We start from the raw sequence: 24888 nt of genomic DNA on the forward strand, positions 1-24888 counted from the left end.
ATCCGTGGTACATTAAGAGAATCCCATATCTATGCCATAAGTGAGCAAGAGAAAAATCTCTTCGGTTACGTGGCCACCATCAAGCTCGATTGGGGATTACTCTATGCTGCATCAGAGTGTTGGGATCCCGATCATCATGTCTTCCGTTTTGGCAACCAAGAAATGTGTCCCACCTTTGAAGAATGGTGTGCCTTATTGGAATATCCTGTAGATGGCCCTCTGGTGAAGCCATCTTACGTGTCGGATTATCGTCCTTTGTTCCTTCGCTTGATGAATAATCCAGATGAATCCATGAACTCTTTCATCAAAGACCAGGAAGTGTCCATGCAACAACTGATTGACATTTACCCTCCTGTTGGGCATATTGGTGCTGTTGATATTCAAAAAGCCCGAGGTCGCGCTCTGAGATTCTGCTCCTTTGCTAGGTTCCTCACTGTCCAGCCTTCTCGCTGTGCGTCGGCTGTTCTCTTGGACCTCGTTGATCAGATGGATCGTGGCGCCAATCCAATTCCTACTATGCTTGCAGAAACCTTCAATGGATTGGATGAGATGGCTCGTCTTCGTGCCAGCTCAGGTTCAGGCTCTTATGTTCGATCTTTTGTTGGGTCCTTCTCAGGATGTCCTGCATTACTTCACGTGTGGTTATGCCACAAGCTAAAAATTGCAGCTCCTGTGCATTTTGATCATACGTTATACACCTTCAGTGAATGGCGTCATGATGTTTCTTTCAATCATAAAGGCGATTGGGCTGAGTGGTTGAGTTCTCGCCATGAAGATCAGATTTATTGGCAAATCCCTGGAATCCAAGAAGCTGTCTTCAATACTGGAGAAGCTAACTACGTTCGCCTTCTTGGCCTCAAAAAGACTTCCTTTTATATTCCTGCCAGGATTCAGCGTCAGTATGGAAGGGAGCAATCCATTGTGCCTCCCCTTCGTCATTTCTATCCGCCTGAGGATCTCAAGCCCAAGATTGTCAAAGCCGTTTCATCTGCTTGGGATGTTCGAGTCATCAAATCTTTCAAGGAGTCAGTTGAGGAAGATAGTCGTCCAAAGAAGAAGTCTAGAAAGAGTGCTTAATGTCATGTTTTCTCTTATCAGTCTATCTTTGAAAGATCGAACCATGTACTCAAGCTTTAATGATCTATCAATAAAAGTTCACCTTTTTCTTTCAGTATCTTCGTCTATGCATACATCAGTGTCTACTTCTTTCTGATTTTAAATATGTCTTTCAAATATTACAGGGCCGTAGACACCATAGCTAACCCTAATACTCCTTGGGTTCGGGTCTCTTCTCGATTACAGAGGAAATCTGTATCCCCGCCACCTTCTCTGAGAACCCCAGCATCTCATTCTTTCCCGTCCTCATCCTCACCAATGGCAGAAAACCAGGACAGTCCTCCACTCGCTGCTATCACCGATACTCTTACCTTGATTCTCCGGCAGCTTCAAGAACTCAAGGAAGAGAACCAAGTTATCAAGGCTCAACTTTCTGAGAAGTTCGGACAATCGTTGTCCAAGGATAAAGGGCCTGTGCACCAAGCAGCTACTTCAGCAGCACCTGTCCAGCCAGTGTTCATCAATATCCATGATAAAACCGAAGAAGATTTGGAAAAAGAGCAGTATAGCGAGAATCGCAGTAGACCTTCTCAGTCCATGGTTGATAAGTCTGTTATGGAGAAATTAGAGACTCTTACCAGAAAAGTTCAAGACATTCAGTTTCAAGACCAGGGTAGTTTCAATCCCAGTGATCTTACTCTATTTCCCGAAATCCGCCTTCCTGCTAATTTTCAAATGCCCGATTTCGACAAATATGATGGTGTGGGTTGTCCAATCACACATTTACAAATGTTCACCATCATGTGTCAGCCTCAAGGCTTATCTCCTGAGCAAATGGCTCAATTGTTCCCAGTTTCCCTAACCAAGGTTGCTAGGAGATGGTTCATGGTCTTGGACAAGACTCGTTACAGGACATGGAAGGATATCGGCGAGCAATTCATCAGGCAGTTCAAATATGATGATGGGACAGAAATCACCAGAAAGGATTTAGAGAGAACAAAACAAGACTCGAGAGAATCCTTTCTGATTTTTGTGAAAAGATGGAGGAGAATAGCAGCTCAGATGATGGAGCGCCCGTCTGAGGAGGAGCAAGTCCAGATAATCATGAAAAATATTTCCCCCCAGCTCCAGTATCACATGTCATTGCAATACTATCCAGACTTCAAACACTTCATTGTGGCTGGCACCCAGATAGAGGAGGCTATGGCTCAAGGTGTATTCAACCGTAGCAACCCAAATCCTAGAGATTTCAAAAAATCCCCACCAGCCCAAGTCAGTAGTATCTCCCATTCCAATGCTCAATCCTCTAAATCCCAGGAACCTCTAGTAATGGACTATGCTCAACCTGCGACCGCACCTCGGCAACAAGCCCGGGTAGAATTTACTCCTCTTCCCATTCCATCTTCGAAGGTGCTTAAGCAGTGTCTGGCTTCAGGTCGCATAACCCTACCTGCCACCCGGCCTCCCCCCAATCCTTTACCTGCCAATTGGCGAGCCGACCTACACTGTGAGTATCACAGGGGTCCTGGTCATCTTACAGACAATTGCATCGCCTTGAAATTCAGAATCCAGAAACTTATTGATGAGAAAGTCATTGCATTCCAACCAAGACCCAATGTTACCCAAAACCCGCTACCTGGTCATGCTAATCCTCCCGCTGCCGTTAATGCCATAACCATAGGAGATCCTGAGTTTGACCCTCTCACCCTCATATGTGCTTTAGAACCCATTTCTGAACCCGAAATCATCTTCTGTGATGAATCATACCTGAGGGAGTCTGTACCTCCCTTGGTAATCACCTATGAGCCACAAGTCCCTCAAATTATCACCTATGGTGAGCCAGAATTGGATGAAGTCAGACATGTGACAAGGGGTGGAAGAATTTTCAAACCTGCTGAATTAAGAGTCGAAAATCCAGGGGCATTGGCTCGAGGAGAGGAGCCGCAATACGTGAAGGACCCAGATGATGAAGTTGTTCAGCAGTTGAAGAAAACTCAGGCTGTCATATCTGTTTGGGGGTTGTTGATAGCATCGAAGAAACACAGAGAGGCTGTGTTGAAAGAACTGAATACCACACAGGTGTCCTCAGAAATATCTCCAGAGCAACTAGCTGAAGTTGTCGCTCTGACACACGCCACCAGGGCCATTAGTTTCTCAGACCAGGAGCTGCCTCCTCAAGGTCGGAATCATGCTAGAGCTCTTCATGTCACTGTTGTTTGCGAAGGCAAGAAAGTACCGTCTGTGCTGGTAGATAATGGATCCGCGTTGAATGTATGTCCATTAAGAACTGCCATTACCTTGGGTTTTGGTCCCACTGATTTTGCCGAATCAACCCTTGGTATCCTCGCATATGACAATACCCGCAGAAATGTGGTCGGAGTCCTTACCACCAGGATCGTTATAGGCGGTCAAGAATTTGAGGTGGAATTTCAAGTTATTGATATCAAGGCCTCGTTCAATATACTTCTGGGACGACCCTGGTTGCATAAGGAAGGTGTTGTTGCCTCAACCCTTCATCAAAAACTGAAGTTCATTAAAGAAGGAAAATTGATCACTGTCAGAGGCGACGAAGAGCCAGAAATAGGGCAGATAACAGGAGAAACTCGGATTCTTCCAGTTACAAAAGCAGATGATTACAACTTGAATGGTTTCGCATTCGATGTTACTGCTATTTCCTATGAAGATGCCTCTCGGGAGGAGTTGTATTTGCCTTTTGCCATCAGTCCTGTGGTTGCCAAGATGATGAGAAAAATGAACTACTTTCCGGGTATGAATTTAGGCCGTGATCCAAGCAAAGCGTCTCACTGGCGCCCAATCAAAGCAAACTCTGGAGCTTTCGGTCTTGGGTATATACCTACTGAGGAGGAGGAGGAATCCATGAAAGAATTGTTGAAATTGAAGGAAGAAATCCGCCGCACTGGAAGGATACTCCCGATGACTCCATATTCCTTATCAATGAATGGTCACTTTATCAAAGAAGGTGAGACTTCTCCATACTATGGGTTTTCTGAACCATGGTATGACTCAGTAACAGGGATCATGATACCGGGTTTTGAAATATTCAGTGGCCTTGCTCTCCCAGAAACAGAACCGCCGGTACATTGTGTTGAAAAAACTGTTGAGGATTGGATAGTCTGTCTTGAGCCAGATATGTTGGGGTCTTTGTTCGAAGAAGATGTGCCTGATGTTGTTTGTCAGGAGTTGCCCGTTTTAGATCATTCTAAAAAGCAAGAAGAGACTGACTGTGAAGATGTGCTAGTGGCGGTTATTCAGGGCGATGCTACCTTCACTGAACCTCAGAGTCAGATTGCACCTGCAACAGAAAATCTTTCCAACTGGAGTTCTGATATTTTTCCATCTTATTTTACGGCTAAGTCAAGTCTAGTCAAGCCAACTGAATCAGTGTCAGTGCCTAGTCCAGGCGAGTCGTTTTCTGAGTTTATTTACTATATGAATCCTGAGCCTGTTCAGGATGAGTCCAATGATAATGATGTAACTTCTTTCAATTCAATGAAATCTGATTCTCAGTATGTCTCTGTGTTTGCTTCTGACTTTAATAATAATGATAACACTCCCTCCTCAGACGAGGAAGAGGGGATCGACGAAACTCCCTTTGAATTACAGCATATGCTCAAACAAGAGGAGGAGCGCCGAGCCCAGCCTCTTAAAGATGAAATCGAAATTATAAACATCGGAACAGAAGATTTAATACAGGAAATACGAATTGGAAATACTCTATCATCTGAAGAGCGCGATGAATTAATAAACCTACTTAAGGAATATAAAGAAGTTTTTGCCTGGTCCTACAAAGATATGCCCGGGTTGAGCGAAGACATTGTTCAACACAAGCTACCTTTGTTGCCTGGGATTAAACCTAAAAAGCAGAAGCTAAGGAGAATGAAGCCTGAGTGGGTCCTGAAAGTAGAAGAAGAGGTTACTAAGCAGTTGAATGCTGGATTTCTGCAAGTGGTGGAATATCCAGAATGGCTCGCAAATATAGTACCTGTACCGAAGAAAGATGGAAAGGTGAGAATGTGTGTAGATTTCAGGGATTTGAACAAGGCAAGTCCAAAAGATGATTTCCCTCTACCACATATCGATATCTTAGTGGACAATACGGCCGGGCATGAATTACTATCTTTCATGGATGGTTTCTCGGGCTACAATCAAATTAAGATGGCACCCGAGGACATGGCTAAGACCTCGTTCATTACACAATGGGGGACATATTGCTATCGGGTAATGCCATTTGGTCTTAAGAATGCTGGTGCGACATATCAAAGAGCAGCTACAGCCTTACTCCATGACATGATACATAGAGAAGTCGAAGTTTATGTTGATGATATGATTGTAAAGGCCAGGGAAAGGAGGGATCACATCCCGAACCTCAAGAAGTTCTTTGAAAGAATACTCAAATACCAGCTTCGCCTGAATCCTAGCAAGTGTGTATTCGGGGTTACCTCTGGTAAGTTGTTAGGATTCATGGTGAGTCAAAGGGGTATAGAGGTGGATCCTCAGAAGATTAAGGCTATCCAGGAGATGCCGCCGCCTAGAACCGAGAAGGAAATTCGGGGATTCCTAGGAAGGATACAGTTCCTAAGGCGATTCATCGCTCATCTGACATCAACTTGTGAACCTATCTTTAAGCTCTTAAAGAAGAACTCTTCCAAAGAATGGACAGAGGAATGTCAGCAGGCCTTTGAAAAGATAAAGCAAAGTTTGTCTGAACCACCGATAGTAGCACCAGTGATACCGGGGCATCCATTGCTGCTTTACTTGTCAGTAACAGAAACCACCATGGGGTGTATGCTAGCGCAACAAGACCCAGAAACTAAGCATGAAAAGGCTGTGTATTATCTTAGTAAGAAAATGTTGGAGTATGAACAGAAGTACACTGTCCTGGAAAAAACCTGCTTAGCCTTGGTTTGGGCTACTCAACGACTCAGGCATTACCTTTTATCACATAAGGTCTTGCTTTTGTCAAGAATGGATCCTTTGAAGTATCTATTTGAAAAACCAGCCCTAACAGGCAGGACTGCCAGATGGTTATTGTTGTTGTCTGAATTTGACATCACTCATGTAACCCAAAAATCAGTAAAGGGCCGAGCCATTGCTGAACAATTGGCAGAAGCACCCCGAGAAGAAAATCAGCCTTTCAAGACGATGTTCCCAGATGAAGAGATCATGATGGTAGAAGATGAATATCCAGAAACTGGTTGGACCCTCTATTTTGATGGAGCAGCAAACCAAACAGGGCAAGGAGTAGGGGCATTGCTTGTGTCACCCCGAAATGAGCATGTTCCCCTTGCAGTTAAGTTACAATTCAATTGCACCAACAATATGGCAGAGTATGAAGCATGCATTGTTGGGCTTGAGGCAGCATTGGCCTTAGGCATAGAGAATCTTGACGTATATGGAGATTCAATGTTAATCATTTGCCAAACCCAAGGAGAATGGAGAACCAAAGAAGAAAAGTTGCTGCCATATCATGAATACTTGGATATTCTCGCTAAGCAATTCCAGCACATCACTTTCAGTTATTTGCCAAGGTTGAAGAATAGATTCGCCGATGCCTTAGCGACGTTAGCTTCTATGATTGACATACCTCACAATATGAAAATGAGGCCCATCACGGTTCAAGAGCAATGGGCTCCTGCATATGTTGATGCTATAGAGATAGCTGCAAGATGTCCCGATGGTAAACCATGGTATACGGACATAAAGAACTACATCTCGGGCCAGGGGCATCCCAATGAGGCGTCGAATAAGGAGATAAGGACTTTGCAGAGATTGGCGGCTAACTTTGTCATTTGTGGAGGAGAGCTGTATCGACGGTCCTTCGACGGAATTCAACTCTTATGTGTCACTGAAGATCAGGCAGAAGAAATTCTCGCAGATGTTCATGAAGGGGTGTGTGGACCTCATATGAATGGGAAGATGTTGTCAAAGAAGATCCTACGTCTGGGGTACTATTGGCCAACATTGGAAGCAGATTGTCACACATTTGTGAAGAAATGCTATAAATGTCAGATACATGCGAATCTCATCCATGTACCACCTACCGAATTGCATTCTCTTACTTCTCCTTGGCCGTTTTCGGTTTGGGGAATTGACATTATTGGCAAAATTTCCCCTAAGTCATCCAGTGGTCACGAGTACATACTCGTTGCAATTGACTACTTCACTAAGTGGGTTGAGGCCGCTTCTTATGCAAAGCTTACATCCGCATCAGTTGCTAAATTCATACGAACCAACATCATATGCAGATATGGGATTCCCCATGAACTTATCTCAGATAACGGATCTCATTTCAAGAAAGAAGTTATCATTCTTTGCGAAGAGTTCAAGATTAAGCATCACAAATCCTCACCTTATCGGCCGCAGACAAATGGAGCAGTGGAAGCTGCAAACAAAAATGTCAAGACTATCATTAGCAAGATGTCAGAAACTTATAAGGATTGGTCGAATAAGTTGCCGTACGCCTTGTGGGCTTACAGAACATCAATTAGAGCTTCAACTGGGGCAACCCCTTACTCTCTTGTTTATGGTATGGAAGCAGTGCTACCTGTAGAGATTCGTGTACCTTCGCTCCGAGTATTGACTGAAGTCAAGTTGCCAGAAAATGAATGGGCAGACGCCAGATATAAAGAGCTGAATATGCTAGATGAAAAGAGGTTAAAAGCGCTTTACCATGTGCAGGGTTATCAGCGCAGAATAGCCCGGGCTTTTAATAAAAAGGTTAAAATCAGAGATCTCGAAGAAGGCAACCTTGTTCTAAAAGAAAACCGAGCACCAGTGTTTGACCCAAGAGGCAAATTCAAGCCTAATTGGTCAGGGCCATACATCGTGGACCAAATCTTACCTGGAAAAGCCGTCAAGCTCCGTAATTTAAATGGAGAAATATTGCCGGAACCAACAAATCTTGATCAACTCAAGAGGTTCTATGCTTGAACACCAGAAGGCCGTCTTTTGGCCGAATAAAACCCAAATTCATAACCCAAAATCAAAAAATATATAACCTTTTGCAAACCCTTTTGAGCCTACATAAAATTTTCCTTCAAAACCCAATGTACTAGGGGCATTCCCCTGAACTACGCATGACCTGATTCCTACACTGGGATACGTAGGCAACCTGTTCACAGGTTCGGTTGAAACTCTTGCAAAACCTTAAGCCATTTTTTGAAAAGCTCTACCTCACCTGTAAAGTCCTTTTGGTGTTCAAGTAAAAAAAAAAAAAAAAAAAAAAAAAAAAAAAAAAAAAAAAGAGAATGGAGCTTGAAGATCCGCTAGATTGAAAACCTGAAAAGGCGATCTAGGCAAAATTTAGGATCATTCCCTTGCTAAGTTGAAAACCTGAAAAGGCAGCTTAGGCAAAAGTTAAGGGGGTAGCCTGCTGAGTCAAAAACCTGAAAAGGCGATTCAGGCAAAAGTTAAGGTTGAACGGTCCGCCAAGTTGAAAATCTAAAAAGGAATACTTGGTCGTGGTAAGATGGGGTTCACGCCAGAAGAATTACATCGACCTCTGAACTCTCAGTAGGTCAGGCAAAAATAACAATGATTCCCGAAACTAAGGGCATTAATTTCAAAACAATCCGAAAGTTGATAGAAGGATATATGAAGTATCACTGTCTTAAAAAATAAGTGAAGATGTTTATCAGTGGAGAAACATTCTTTAAAAGAGGCTAACCTAACCCAAAAGAAAATACTGATAAGTCAGAAGCATCACGAGATCACTTGAGTAATCTTTCTTATTTTGTCTTTTTATTACCAATGTCAGTGGTTCTATTTTTAGAAAAATTTACAAATGCTATTTTAAAGAATTGTTGTAGGGTGCAATCACTCTGAAGGCAGGTTCATTAACGGATTCCGAGAAACTTGGAAAAGGTGCGACTGTCACGAATGGTGAAAAATCGTTGCAAGAATGATCTCTGGTCAATGAATAGAAGAAGGTTAGAAGGCCTTAAACTGGGGCAGGTTGCTAATAAAGTGGCATCTCATATTCAAGCCTTGAAAGACCTTTGCTGCATGGTGGTATTGAATCATTTGCTTCCAAAATTGTTAATTGGAGATTCCAGTTCCCCCTTTCCTGATAATCTCTGTTATCATATACTCTCTGAGTCCATTTGAAAGTGGTCTTCTTTCTTTGAACATCATACAAATATGATATCTCATTTCCTTGGAACTCCGTAAAAATACGGTATTCCATTTTCTTCTGAGTCCATTCAAAAATGTTCTCTTATTCTCTTTGAGCATCATACAAATATGATACCTCATTTCCTTGGAATTCCGTAATTCATCAAATCCAATTCTACGTTAAATTCAAATTCCCAAAATTCATCAAGTCCAATTCTACGTCAAAATTCAAAATCCCAAAATTCATCAACTCCAATCCTACGTCAAATTCAAAATCCCAAAATTCATCAACTCCAATCCTACGTCAAATTCAAATTCCCCAAATTCATCAAATCCAATTCTACGTCAAATTCAAATTCATAAAAAAACCTCCAAATTCATTAATCTCAACCGAAGATTGAAGCCGTAAAAATACGGTATTTCATTCTGAGTCCATTAAAAAATGTTCTCTTATTCCCTTTGAGCATCATACAAATATGATACCTCATTTCCTTGGAACTCCGTAAAAATACGGTATTCCATTCTCTTCTAAGTCCATTCAAAAATGTTCTCTTATTCTCTTTGAGCATCATACAAATATGATACCTCATTTCCTTGGAACTCCGTAAAAAATACGGTATTCCATTCTCTTCTGAGTCCATTCAAAAATGTTCTCTTATTCTCTTTGAGCATCATACAAATATGATACCTCATTTCTTTGGAACTCCGTAAAAAATACGGTATTCCATTCTCTTCTGAGTCCATTCAAAAATGTTCTCTTATTCTCTTTGAGCATCATACAAATATGATACCTCATTTCTTTGGAACTCCGTAAAAATACGGTATTCCATTCTCTTCTGAGTCCATTCAAAAATGTTCTCTTATTCTCTTTGAGCATCATACAAATATGATACCTCATTTCCTTGGAACTCCGTAAAAAATACGGTGTTCCATTCTCTTCAGGTCCATACAACTATGGTCTCTTACTCTCTTTGAGCATCATACAAATGTGATGTCTCATTTCCTTGGAAGCCGTAAAAATATGGTATTTCATTCTGAGTCCATTCAAAAATGGTCTTTTCTCTTTGAACATCATATAAATGTGATGTCGAGCGGCACCGCAGCGGGATTTTTTTTTACTACATTCCAATTCTAGGACTTCGTTTTGGGTTTTACATTAGGTAGTAAATGCTTGCGTCTAGGTTCCGTAAAGTCTTTTGTCGATTAAAGCTACGCAAAATGGTTCTGTCATTTTGACTTTGGTATTCGATGACTACGTCATCTCTACCAAAGAGGGGCATCTGTAGACACCCCATTTTGCTCTGCTTTGATTAAAAAAGAAATTAGGGTTTCGCTATCAATTTTTCAATGTTTTCTATTCCGGTGTTCGTCCCTTACGCTTTCTCAAATCTTTCTGGTCATTTCTGCATTGTTCTGATTTTTTCCGCTAAAGTGCGGAGAAGGGTTATTCGTGAGAATCCGAGCAAGGGAGAATTTGTACCCGTTTGGTGGGCCCGCATTGAACATTTGTTTAAAATTGAATCAACCGGGGGCCCACAGTGTGGGGCCCACGTTGTGGGGCCCACGTTGTGGGGCCCGCGTTGTGGGGCCCACGTTGTGGGGCCCGCGTTGTGGGGCCTCAATGGGGCCTCTTGTGAGGCCTCTTATGAAGAGCAATGATGGTAGCTCTCCACTAAGACAACATGATGGGCCCTCCACTAAGAACAATAATGATGGATTCTCCACTAAGAAACATGATGGGCCCTCCACTAAGAACAATAATGATGGATTCTCCACTAAGAAACATGATGGGCCCTCCACTAAGAACAATAATGATGGATTCTCCACTAAGAGGGACAACATGATGAGCTCTCCACCAACATATCTCTCTCTCTCTCTTTCTCTCCCTATATATATCTTCCTTCCCATCCATAAAAAAAAGAGAGAAATTTATCTTCCATTATCTCTTTCTCTTCCATTATCTCTTCTAATCACTCCCTCCAATCCCTTTCCTCAATATATTCTTCCATCCCTCTCCCTAATATTCTTCTTCCATTATCTCTTCACTCCCTCAATCACTCCCTCTAAACACTCCAGAGAAAGCGAAAGACGGCGGAGCGGATCGGCGGCGGCAGGATTTTTTATATTTTTTTGGATTGGGCGGAGATCTTCACCACAGGTAGGTGCATTGTTCTCAAAATATTTCTGTATTTTTCCGAATTTTTCTGATTTTTTCCGCAAATTGTGTTTTAAAAATGGAAAACTCTTCAAAAAACATCTTTTGACGAAGAAAAATTAAATTATATACCAAACAGATTCTAAAATTAATGAAATTTCGTGGGAAAATAATATGTTACTGATTCATTTTACCATGAATTTATAAAGATTTTTGGAGTTTATTTGGTATATTATTTAATATTTTCTTTGAAGCTTATCAGATTTTAGGAGACTTTTTACTAACATCAGATCATCATTAAAATTCATAAAATTTTTACAGTAGTCTTATCTTCCATATTACTTGTTACTGTAAAATTTTCGTGTTATTTGGATCTGTTTTAATATGGGATGTAGTGTTAATTTATAATCTGGTCTGGAAATTGTAAAATCCGAAATTGGTAGTAAATAATTTCTAAAATTCATGAAAATCTCACTGCATGCTATTTTGATTCATATAGTATTTCTGTAGAAATTTCATAGAATTTAGAGTTGTATTTCTACTAGTTTATGTGTTAATTGTGCAATCTGGACATTTAATGGATTAATCAAGATTAAATGTGAATTTAATGTAAAAATATGTAAAACTCATCCTGTAAGCTACATACATTTTCATCTTGCTGCTGTAGAAATTTCAAATCATTTCGAATTTATTTGCAACAATTTTACTTGTAAAACCGCTCATATGCTTAAAATTGATAAAATCCATGGAAAATTCGAAATTAATTGAAAATCATATAAAAATTCCTAAAGAACTCTAAAATTCTGTCACATGTTCACTCCTTAATCCATTAAAACAGAAATTTTAGGATCTTTAGATTTTCCTGGAAAAATGGCCAGTGCATCCATAATCGTATCCCAATTGCAACTTGATCTTTGACAATTTGAATATTTAAGTTATAGCATGTTGTTGGCTCCGAGGTTATTGTCCACGGAAATCCTGAGATTCTGCCAGGCAATAAGATGCTATAACCTAAGTATTAAATTGCACAAGGAAAGAGCGCACGATTCCCTCCTTTGGATGCCATTCAAGGCCGAAATTGGTGAACCCTAGAACCATTGGTAATCCTTAAATGTCTAGAAACAGAAAATCTTCGAAATCTGAAACTCATTAACCTCGAGAACTTAAATCGATTTATCTTGTGTCTTTCGGAACCATTGGATTATGGTTTCCAATCTAAGAACCATTAGAGCCCAATTTAGGAACACTGGTGTCGTGCCGTGTCCTAGGTTTTAGGGAGTCCTAGAGTTAGGAGTCCAGCCTCATCACGGACGCTTGCTATGAATAGCAACCGTACCATAGGTCTAGTTACACTAGTCACCCAATCTTTCCTTAAGACAAGCCTAGTAAACTAGGATGTAGGCAAACCTGCATTAGTCTAAGGAACAACTTGCATTTAGATAAGAATCATACAGCATCTTAGATGAAATCCTAAGATAATAAAATCCTCAACTTGAATTAAATAACTACTTTTAAAACTGTTGAAACAGTCAAATCCGTTTAAGTCGGTGTCCTAGTTGAGTTAGGCATAAGTAGCTTAGCTTAGGTGCACCGAACTACGTCGACTCTGATCCCAGTGAGGCTTGGGTACGTAGGCAGCTTGGATGTCAGATGGCATACCAACCGCGAGTCGGCACCACAACAAATTGTGGTGTTTTGTATTTTAATTTTATTGTAAATTCTTAATTAAATCACTTAGGATCTTCTATAAGATTAGAATCTTAGGAGAACTTGCACTTAGATTGAATCCAGACAAATCAAGAAATCAAAATACACATTTAGGATTCACATTGAAATTAAATCATAGGATGCATGTCCCGTAGATAACATATTAACATAGAGTTGAATGAGCCATTTAAAATAAATTTAAAAGAGTTAGCTTTTGGAATCGAAGACCGATTATCGGGCAGGAATGGTGCATGTGGTGGATAAATCCCCATACCTTCCATTCTTGTAACCAGGTAGCGAGTCTAGATTTCTGGTTAATTACGGGTCCTAGATCCCATATCTAGGTGGCGACTCTGTCAGTCTCTTTTATGTGGAATTCGGATTGCCTTAGTGATCCCAAGTTCACATAAAAGACGAATCTAAATCAACACTAAGAAGCACACGCCAATCGCGTGGGTACGAGAGACCAAGAGAGAGCGCGCGGCGGCTCGCGCCCCACCCCTCTCGCGGGATCGTGTCCCACAGATGGCCGTCCATCCCAGCTGCTCTACGTATCCCGGCCTCGGGAAGAATCGGAGTCAACGTAGTTCGATGCCCTATTCTAAACTACTATGCCTAACCATCTAGAACCGCTATCCTAGACTCGATCCACTAGACTCGACTGATTTTTAAAGTTTTTTTGTACAATTGCTTAAATTCATGTGAATTGTGATTTTTAGGACTCTCTATATGCCCTAACTAATGCAAGTTGGTTAGCCTTAAGCTAATGCAGGTGGGCCCTACATCCTATGTGTAACTAGGCTATGCATCCTAATGAAAACCATGGGCTAACTATATGCTTCATAGTCTAGCCATCGGTTCAACTAGGTGTCTAACCGATCAACTTGAGGCCTCCTAACTCTAAGGACACTCACACGACAGGACACACCATATCAATACAAATCAGGACAGACTCCTAACTCTAAAACACCCTAAATATCTAGGACAGACTCCTAACTCTAGAGGAAGATCTTTTTGAAAAGGTTTTGAAGAGTTTTTGCATTTTTTTGGAGGTTTGAAATGTTTATTTTTGAAGGTTTGGCTGGACCTAGGATGTGGATCCCAAGCTGCACTACGTACCCTGTTGAAAGGGATCAAGCCAACGTAGTTCGGAAACAGATTTTCCTAACTACTCTCCTAAAGACTCAAGATTGTTGATATTTTCGATTTTTCAGATGTTTTTTTTTTAATTTTCAAGTGTTTTTGAAATATTTTTGTTGTTTTCGACACCAGAGAACATAATCCTATCATCATAAGGGCAGGACGGACTCTTGATATCCCGCAAAGGTTGGACAGCATCCTATGCTTTGCGGGGGAAAAGAACAGAAACACAGCTCTGCAAGGGTTGGACAGCATCCTATACCTTGCAAGAGTGGATAAAAATCGCATGATTTGATGAGAGGTTGGAAAGAAACCTAACCCCTATGATGATAGACTTTGATTCTTGAACAAGAGGACTGACTCTCTAGACTAATGACGGATTCCTATGTTAGAGACTGACTCATATACAAAAGGACAAATTCCTATTGCACAACTCTAAGAGGGGAGTGCTAATGAGACTAGGCTAGTCTCCTAAAAGAAGAGGAGATAAAAGGATGCTAGTGAGACTGGGCAAGTCTCCTAAACACAAAGATGGGCTCCAAGTAACCTTATCATTGCCATTTTATCCAATAGAGATTGTGGCAGAGAAGAAAATGGTGGTGGTGGCATCAAAGCCCACACCGAAGAAAAGAGCTCACTGGGTTCATCCATGGCATGCAAAATGGACAGATCTCGCCCGTCTGAAAATTTGAAGATTGGCTTCAGAGCTGCACAAGGTATGCTAAAGTTGAGATGTGGTATTAGAGTTCCTCCCCCATGCCTTGCATTGCTTGTTACGAGTCCAATCATATGATCATTGGCATTGATCACAGCACCACCACTAACACCCGGATGCACAGCAGCTGTTGTTTCAAGCATTGCTGGCAAATATCTTTCTCCAGTCTCCAGTTCACCTGGTCTATAAAGGTGGGGTGGCCTCTGTGTTTTCACAACCCTTGCTACTACTCCGGAGCAAACAGATGGAAGGAGATTAGTGCGTGGTCCAAAGAGACCATGTCCAATAACATGTGCCTTTGATCCTGGAGATGGGCAATTAAAGTCTGGAACAATAGGGCAGAGTTCCTTTGGAACAGACTCAAGTTGAAGCAATGCGATGTCCAAAGGACCCTTTGAAACATATACCGCTTTAGCATCACACCAAATCCAGGGCTCCACATGATCTAGGCTAACACGTATCCTTTTATAGTTTCCATTAATTGAATATAGTGTAGATGATATCCGTTTATCACCCACACAAGAATCTGAAGTCTTGACCAACGATGGCAACGAACTGTGTCTCTCGGAGAAGATAGATAATACTGGCAATGTGATTTCATCTGTTCCACTGGATTTTTTCTAAATCTCCATGGCTCCAACAGGTGAGTGTTTGTGAGTATCAAGCCATGACTGTTGAGTATGATATCCGAAGCCCAAGCTCCATCACCTATAGTAACAAGAACAATTGAAGGCAGAGCCTTCTCAAAAGATGCTGTGAGAGGGGCAGTGCAATTCTGGAAAAAATCCCTGGGAATCATTATTGTATATAGATTCATTCCGTGCACTGTACAAGTCCAGATTCCCTTTAGCTCTTTGAGGTTCTTTCTGAAGGCTATCACTCAGAGCAGTTGTTATGGCACCCCATGTCACCACAAGCTGAATCTCTGCACCACCAGCCTGCTGTCTCAAGGGCCTGGACAAGAGACCAATAAGACGGGCATGTTCATTGAAAACAAGTCCACCTTCCATTCCAGGAAGACACCGAACATCGGCCATCAACAGTGAGCTGTCACGAGAATCCGCAGGGCAGCCGTTTGCCATGGCTCCCACAGATATACTGTTTAAGAAGTGCAATGGTGACAGGATATCAAAAGGAGAACCCATTACTAGAAGAAGATCCCCTCTCTTATTTGGGGGTGACACACCTATATGTGGTAGATCCTTTGAATTTAACATGGAAACTCCAAAGAAAGCAATTCTAGTGGTTGACACTGCCACAGCATGAGGACTGCTTGATTCACCCAGTGCAGAATGCTTCTGTCCGGCAAATGATGCCCTAATGCCATTTCCATCTTAGAAATATGTGCATGTCTACAGGGCCAAGAATGCTGTGTTTGAAGCCCATTCACACTAGACTGAGGCTACTATTCATGGGGCCAAGGACCAAACAAGCTCCCATGAACCATGATCAGGTGAACCACCATGAGCTTCAATAAGCGATTGAAGAGCAAGGGAAAATGCAGGGGCATCAACCAATGCTAAAAGTTGAGCTGGGATCCAACAAGGAGTTTTGATGTTTGCTTTCTTCTCTCCCTCAGCCAGAACATCAACATGAGCCCCTAGAATTAATTCAGGAAGATCATGCTGCCTTTCTTTTATTGATTGGCCGTAAATGGAGTATTTGGGTTATGAACCCAGGACCGAGGCAACCTGGCTATGATACCTATGTAAGACTTTTTATCAATCCTTATCACACATCAATTTGTATCAGTTTACAAATGGCTTTACGCAAACAGATTTGGGTGAGTGTAAAAATCATCAACAATGGAATTATGTCAGAATCATTTCCAAGTGAATTAAAACCTTGTCCTGAGAGTGAAATTTCAGCCTCTGAAACTTATTAAATATACTAGATGCACATCTTCAAATCCTCAAAAAAAAAAAAAGAATGTGACACAAGATTTTCATGGCAGGCAGAAGTTCTTAAACATGCATGTAAGATACTTCAAGAATTATCAAAGGTCTCTGTGAAACCTCAGGATCAAGATGCTATATAATTGCAGATGAATTTAACAATGCAAGGGCAGAACCGAGCACACAGGAATTGGATATTCCTTGCTAAAATTACTTTCCAAAAATTCTCTTTAAATTTGGCATAATCAAGTATAGCCTAGAATCAATGATACTTAGTTGGAATAAATGGTGAAACCATCAGAACAAAGGCGAGGTGATCAGAATTCAAAAGAATGGCGACAAAATTTTACAGATCTGATCCGAGGTAGGAGAGCTCGCCGGATATCCAGCATATTCACACAAAATCAACAAATTTGGGGGAAAATGACAGAGAATTACCTCAATTGCAGATTTCGGACAAATTTTTGCAAAGAACTTACAGATCCGTACAATTAATGTCCTGTGATGTTAGCACCTGGCGAAGGCCATGAACGACGAGCAATTCATCGTAATACATGTCTGGAAAGATGACCGGAATTCCGCTCAACACCGAGATATCACCAGATCTGGTGTCATTGATTGAAAACCTCTCTGCAATAATACTAGAAACCCTATGCTTCTTCATCTTCTTCTTCTCCACATTCTACAAACCTTAAATGGAGATTCTCCCAAAGTTCAAATCTAAAGAAAAAATAAGAGAGAAGAAAATATGAAATTTGAGGATCGGAGGTTAGGGATTAGCAATAGAAATGATGGAAGCCCGAAGTAGATCGTCGGATCTATGAAAAACTCATGGAAATCTGAGGAATTCCAATCGGAAAATGGGTTAGGGTTTGCTAGAGAAGAAGGGGAAAGACTAGGGTTTGTATTAGGGTATTTAAAGAGCAAATTAAAGCTTGATGAGGATAGAAAAGGAAGAAGAGGATCAAAGGAGAAGACTAATAGCTGAAGAAAACAGACAATGACGGGATCTCCGGTGATTTCACCGGAAAAAGTGATCGGAGAAGATGAAGCTTGGTTGAGATCTGTTTTTCTCTCTCTTCTCTCTTCTCACGGATTTCTCTCTTTAAGAAGAGCTCGTCAGCAGAAATCATAGATCCGGAAGCTGTAGATCCAGTAGTAGAGAATCGAGCTTGCCGGAGCTTCGGCAATCCCACCGAAAAGGTTGATCGGAGAGGATGACCGGAGTTAGAGTTTTGCTGGAAAATGGCAATCGGAGATGAGGAAGGTGTGCGGCTGGCTGGAGAAAATGGAGAAGAAGGATTTGGGATTTGGAGATTTTCTCTCTGCTAGGGTTAGAAAAATTTCTCTGTTTTTCTTTAGATCTGGAAAATGAGCTCTCTCCTTTGCCATTGACCGGCGGATTCTTTTTATAAGAGCGTGATAAATTCGACCTCTTTTCTTATTTGGACAACCACCTTTCGGATAATCCACTCCCCTTTAAAGTTTACACTGCTCACACTCTCCCGGCTCGTTCGCTAGGCAAACGCGCTCGGATTTCGACGAAATTTTGCAGAGACCTAGCTGGGATCCTACCCTAGCTTAGAGTGAAGTTTGAGACCCTAGTTGATTGATTTGGTGGGATTTTGCTCAAACTTGGAGGTTTTAGGGCACGGTCAAAATGGGGTGTCTACAATTATTAGAAACAAAATTAAGCCTAAGATAATCTATATATTATTAGAAAATGTATTATAATATTATTTAAACAAATAAATAAAGAGGAATGCTAGACTGAAGGGAGCCCTTGCAATAGGGGTGCAACTCAGGTTGGGTTGGATCAGGTTGAGGCCAACCCTAACCCAACCCGAGCCTCGGGTTGAAGATGGTCAACCCTAACCCAACCCGCCACTAAATCTCTCAACCCTAACCCAACCCATCTGCTCGAAATCGGGTCGGGTTGAGTCGGGTTCACTTTGGGAAAAATAGAAAAATACAATAACCCAAAGAAAAATATGATAAAATTAGAGGACGGAGGTCGGGTTCGGATCGGGTTGGGTTGCCGAAGCCTCAACCCTAACCCAACCTGAAATTAAATCGGGTTGAATTTTCCCAACCCTAACTCACCCCAACCCAACCCGAGCCAAAATTGGATTGAACCCATTGGGTTCGGGTTGAGCCCGACCCAAGTTGCACCCCTACCTTGCAAAAATGAGATGAAAGGGCTCCCCCGTTGGCTGCAAAACCACCAAAGTGCATTCAACATCTGATGACTTTTACATTTTAGAGTGAGGTGCAGTCAATGGGGGAGCCCTTTCAAGTTCATTTTTGCAAGGGCTCCCTTCAGTCTACCATTCCTCATAAATAAAATGGATGGAAAAAAAAAAAAAAAGAATCAAAGGTGGCTTTAAAGGTCCCACCATGATTGGATGATTCTAGAACCGTATAAAGTCTTGTAGTGATAATTATGATTAATTAATCTACAAATATTGGACACGAAATCAAATCAAACAAAGATCTTCATAATCTTGAATTAGCCCTAGATCGTTTTGGTGGGGTCATAGATGACGTCGAAAGCTTCAACACCAGACACACTCTCAAGCTAGACTCTTCTACTATTATTTAAGAGAGCACATGTTGGTTGAACAGAAAAGTCCACATCGTGGGCCCCGAGTTCCATAACTAACGTGGGCCATGTCATGTTCCATAATTCATGTTGGCCCACCGTGGAGCCTCGTCTACCACATAAAACCCTCTCTTGAGCCCGAAGAGATGATGCATATCCTTGCTAATGAAGTGTCTACGTCTTCATAATCGTAAAGATAAAAAAACGCCACACTTGCATCTGACAAAAGAAAAATGCCATCAAGGTATTGTTGGAGATACTGCCAAAGCTCCAAGTGAGAATAAACTTGTAAGCGTTTCTACCTTTCAAAAGCTCCAAAAAGCGAGCCCACATCTTATCCATTGACGTAGACTTATAAAAATAAATCCCTGAAAACTCTACGGGAATTGGTACCAATTTCCACACCTTTTCTAGCATGTCCACAATTTTTTTTTATGGTAAGTGATATTTAGGACCCTTTTGATAACCAGGGACACCCAGCGCCACCCAGCGCCACCCAGCGCCAGTGTATCAATGACTAAAGGGGGGCTAATGTACTTGACGTCAGAAGAATCTAGTGGGTTTGATTGGCACGTACACTGACGCTGGGTGTCCTTGGTGATTAAAAGGGGCATAAATATCACTTCTGTTTTTTATTTCTATTTTCCTAAAAATTGCTGCATTCTTTAAATTTCTGTTTGTCCTTTTCTTTATGAAGGGCTGAGATTAAAAAACATGCTTTTTCGTGAGATTCATAAGAGACATGCTGATATTTCGGCAACAATTCTGAAACTGGTTTCAATTGCCAATCATAAAAGTGATTTATAAAGTGCAGAAAGTGCCATTATATAACAGGGCATGCTAATATCATTTTCAATAGGAACTAGGTGGTGGACATTCACCATAGTTTGATATTATGAAAATTCACAAGCTGTCCCACATGACCCTGGTCCCACACTGAACGAATATCCCAACTATAAGATAAAAACATGAATATCCCATCATAACATAAAGGCCAACAAAATTCTACCATTTAGCTTCATAACATGCATGACAACATCAAGGGTGTCCCAAGCAAAACATAAAATGTGTTTTTGGTAACTTTGTAATGTTTGGTTGCCATCTTAGCATCACAGTACTTAGAGAATACTAGACAAGATTCAATGGTAATTATTGCTTGTCTGATAACGTGTCACTCTTGTTCCTTACTTATACCTTCTATGCTAAATTTCTCCAAAAATGAGGAATTTGGCTAGTAGAATTTTAATTTTTCTCTTTATCTATTTCTCTATCTTCCCCTCTCTCTTCTCTTTCTATATATTGGTAATGACACCCTCTCCCATTACTCTACGAGGTAGGCAACCAAACACTACTCTGTTTGGATGCAGATAGTTACCTTGTAGATTAGTGGTATAAGTAGTCAACAGGGATGAGACAAACATTTGTAGTGTTTGATCTATCTTGGATTTACCTGGTAGAATAGTGATACCACTTTTTTTCGAGGTATTTCCAGGCAAATCCATGCTTGTCTCCTCCTTGTTGACTACTTATTCCACTACTCTCCGAGTCTATGCTGCACATCCAAACATACTAGCTAGGGTAAGAGAGGGGCAAAGAAGCAAGAGAGAAAACGAGAAAAACGAATTCCCTATTTTAAAGTCGTGCTCTCCACCTTTCTCTCACATTGGGTAAACAAATATTCCATGAATTTTTTTTCGATAGTTGCCAAATACGTCCTAAGTGATTTTTGTAATTAATCCTTTATCTTCGTCCAGGGGTCTCCTAAATGGGAGCAAGACCACGCGGGTAGCCCGTGATCTACATACATGCCCTCTGTAAGACCTAAAAATTTGCCTCCTACCATTGATTGTAAAACTGTGAAAGTGACATTCGGCCTGATGGTTCTCTTTTTTATTACAAATAAATGGGATTTAGATGTGGCAATATGGGTCGTTACCTGAAAAAGGACAAAATAGGTATAGGTCATGTTGCTTTCACATGAAGGCACTCCTCTGCCGTGTTCACTAGGGAGGCTTTATCATCCCAATTTGCTTTCATGATTGATGGGGATGTGTTCACTTCTCAAAATCTATAACTTTCTTGATAATCATGGATACATATCAACTTGTAATCAAGAATATTGGAGATATCCTTCTGTTCTCTTGAAAATTAATGGGTGAAATCGAGTACTCTTTTTCTCACATCATTACAACTATTTTTTTACCGCCCATCCTAAACATGTGAAATCCATCTATTGCTGATATTTGCATTAGCTAAGAGAAGTTATTTAAAAATGTAACACTTGCTACAAATCAGTTCTACTTTTGCAGTAACTAAGAGCTGTTATGCAAAAGAAAAAAACGCGTCTTAGAGGAAATAAAAACTATAATTATAGAGGAATTCTAGACTGAAGGGAGCCATTGCAATAAAAGAGGTGAAAGGGCTCCCCATTGGCTGCACATCACCATCATGTTTGACTTTTCAGCCGTTATTAATGCATGATGGTGATGTGTAGCCAATAGGAAAGTCCTTTCATCTCTTTTTGGCAAGGACTCCCTTCAGTTTAAACTTCCTCTAATTTTTAATGATTAAAACACCCTTGTTTAAGGTTTAACTTTTCTAATAAATTCCCTATTTGTTGGGATAATTTGGTATAGTGCATGATCAAATTGTATATATACAAAGCATCGAAGTTCGAAACACATGATGTGCAATTAAGTATAAAAATAGGAATTAATCTGGGCAATTAGCCAATTAAGGCTTCCTCTTATAGACCCTCCACTTATACAGGCGGCTAAGAGGAAATATAGTTCCAAGCAAGGTTTTAAATTTCGGCCAAAATTTGGGATTTCGGTAAGGACTGAAATTTGGGCATATCAGCCGAAATTTTTAAATTTCAGCCAAAATGACCGAAATTTCGAGAACCGAAACCGAAAGTTCAAACCTTGATTCCAAGGATAGAATGCCTATAACTATGATCGATCAAGAGCTGCACTTCAAGTTGAATAGATGCACACCCTTTCAGAAATTCTGCCACTGGAAGCAATATCAGTATATCACTGTGCTACTTGGTAATTTCTATATTAAGTGTGGTAAATAGAAGGCCAAATATCCCTCTGACATATGTCATCGATGCAATCCTTTAACTCTGTCACGAGCGCGACGCATGTGTGCCAGGCGAAAGTTTCCACGTGTCATTCTAATAAAAATCCAGGGTCCAAATCGTCAATAAACTCTCCTCTGTCAGTTTGATAGCTGAGTATCTCCTATGATTCAAAGCTTCACCTCCCTCTCTTCTCGTGAAATCGAATTACCATGCTCTCCTTTTTTCTTTTTTTTTGCTCTTTCCACCTATCCCCTTAATTTCAAGATACAAAAGGGAAAATGATATTAGCACAACCATGTTTTAATATTTGCACAAACCCAGCTTGTCTTTTCTTTTAAATTTCCAGGTGAAAGCTTTTTGGGAAATGAAATAACCTTTTGACTAGGAGTGCAACTCGGGTCGTGCGGGTTGGGTTTTCCAGGTTGGGTCGAGAATTATCTCAGGTTGGGTCGGGTCGGGTCTAAATTTTTACAGGAAAACCTGCGATTCCTAAACCCGACCCTTCGCAAGATAGTTTCTCAGAGAGGGTCGGGTTGGGTCAGGTTTTCATTTTTTAGCGTAGGATAGTGACTAATTTTAAAAATTGTAGAAAAAAAGGTTCTTCTCACAAAAAATTTGTAAATTTATGTCATCAAGTGTATAACTTTAAGAATAACACTATATTTTTACATAACAGACATGATCACTTCAATGAAAACAATTGTATCAATATATTGGAAAATAATTTTCTATGTTATTCAAGAGATATTTAAGAAAGACACAGTGCACCCATATGAGTCAGGACGTCGGGTCAGGTTTTGGGTTTCAAGTTTTTTTTCTTTAAACCCGGCCCTACCCAAGATTGAGTCGGGCTTTCCAATTTAGAACTCGACCTCACCTAAGACCCATGATTTCTAAACTCGACCCATGCTATTTTCGGGTCGGGTCAATGCGGGTCAGGCAAAACCCGACCCAATTAAGTTGTAGACCTACTTTTGACATCTCTTTAAATACTAAAAACAAGATTAGTTTAGTGAAAATATCAAAATATGGTTGTGCGGATATCATTTCCTATAAAATTTAACAAAAAGAAACGGTGGAAATGACAAAAAACAAGGGGCGTGGCAAAACCAACACCCTAAATCTCTCGTTATCGATGTCTCCATCTCCGTTTATATATGATTGTGAGCTTGAAGCTCATATAGCAAATATGAGCTTGAGGGCCCAAACACATGTGGGCCCACATTGTTAGGATGATCCGAAGCATTCATTTGAAAAGCCCTTACATAGATAGGGTGTGTACAAAAAATCAGCTCCATAGGATCATCCTAACCCATCCAAAAGTGGAGGGCAAAATAGACAGACACCGTTTGCCACAAATCTGCCCATTTTTGCCCTCCGCTTTTGGAGAGGTTAGGATGATCCAATGGAGCTGATTTTTGGTACACACCCTATTTATGATGGGGCCTTGCAAATAAATGGTTTGGATCGTGGGACCCATGTGTTTGGGCCCTCAAGCTCATATAAGCTATATGAGCTTCAAGCTCACAATCATTTTCCTCTGTGTGTGTATATATATATATTCTTGTCTCACTCAACACTCAACACTCAGCAAGAAGAGAAACAAAGCCATCATGCCTTCTCCAACTCTCACTCCATTCCATTCCCCAATCCCATTCTCACGTGACTCAAACTCCAGCGGCACGTGGTTCCCTTACCGGAACTCAGGCAACTTTGACGTCAACCTCGCCATGATCCTCATAATCCTCGTATGTGCCCTAATTTGTGCCCTAGCTCTCAACGCCACAATCCGATGCTTCCTCCGATACTCCCGCTCGTCTGTTTCTAACCGCCGGCAGGATTCCGACGCCGTAAAAATGACGACCCAACAACCGCCGGCATTGGTTTTTACGGCGGAGATGAAGCTCGCCGGAGAATCGGAGTGCGCTATCTGTATAACGGAATTTGTTAACGGAGAAAGGGTTAGGGTTTTGCCCAGATGCAAACATGGGTTTCACGTGAAATGTATCGAAGAATGGTTATCATCTCGCTCGTCTTGCCCCACCTGTCGGAGTAGCTCGTCGCCGGTGAAGAAACCTGGGAATGATGTTGAAGTTCCGCAGGAGACGGTACCGGAGCCTTGAGGTAAATCACCGGAGAACGGGCGTTGTAAAATGACATGCATTTTGACGGAATGACAGAAAGTGGTTTTCCGGCGTTTGGGTTTTTTACTTTTCTTTATGCTAAGTTGGTTTAAGGGTATTTTCGTCATTTCGTTAGTAGCCTGGTTTGGCCAGTGTTGGAAAACCAAGATTGTAATGGAATTCTGAATCTGTGCAGTGGTAGCTCATTTACTTGATTGCCGGTAAAACTTTTACTTAGTAATCTCTTTCACCCTAAATGTTTTCCTTTGATCCATAT

General features: G+C 41.1%; 1 protein-coding gene and 1 pseudogene across 1 annotated transcript; one reads left to right on the forward strand and one right to left on the reverse strand.

Moving 5' to 3' along the window:
* Positions 1–14710: 14710 nt before the first annotated feature.
* Positions 14711–17465, reverse strand: LOC143888747 (glyoxysomal processing protease, glyoxysomal pseudogene; annotated as a pseudogene).
* A 6636-nt stretch (positions 17466–24101) lies between these two features.
* LOC143888749 (RING-H2 finger protein ATL79-like) lies at positions 24102–24611 on the forward strand. Its single transcript, XM_077393163.1, has one exon. It carries the CDS (start codon positions 24102–24104, stop codon positions 24609–24611), a length of 510 nt encoding a protein of 169 aa, XP_077249278.1.
* Positions 24612–24888: the final 277 nt, after the last annotated feature.

Source organism: Tasmannia lanceolata, unplaced genomic scaffold, assembly GCF_043159265.1.
Source record: "Tasmannia lanceolata isolate RefF3 unplaced genomic scaffold, GAP_Taslan_0.1 ptg000012l, whole genome shotgun sequence".
Taxonomy (NCBI): Eukaryota; Viridiplantae; Streptophyta; class Magnoliopsida; order Canellales; family Winteraceae; genus Tasmannia; species Tasmannia lanceolata.

Excerpts from the sequence above, each read along its gene's own strand:
- LOC143888749 (XM_077393163.1), top strand. The coding sequence starts at position 24,102 with ATGCCTTCTCCAACTCTCACTCCATTCCATTCCCCAATCCCATTCTCA.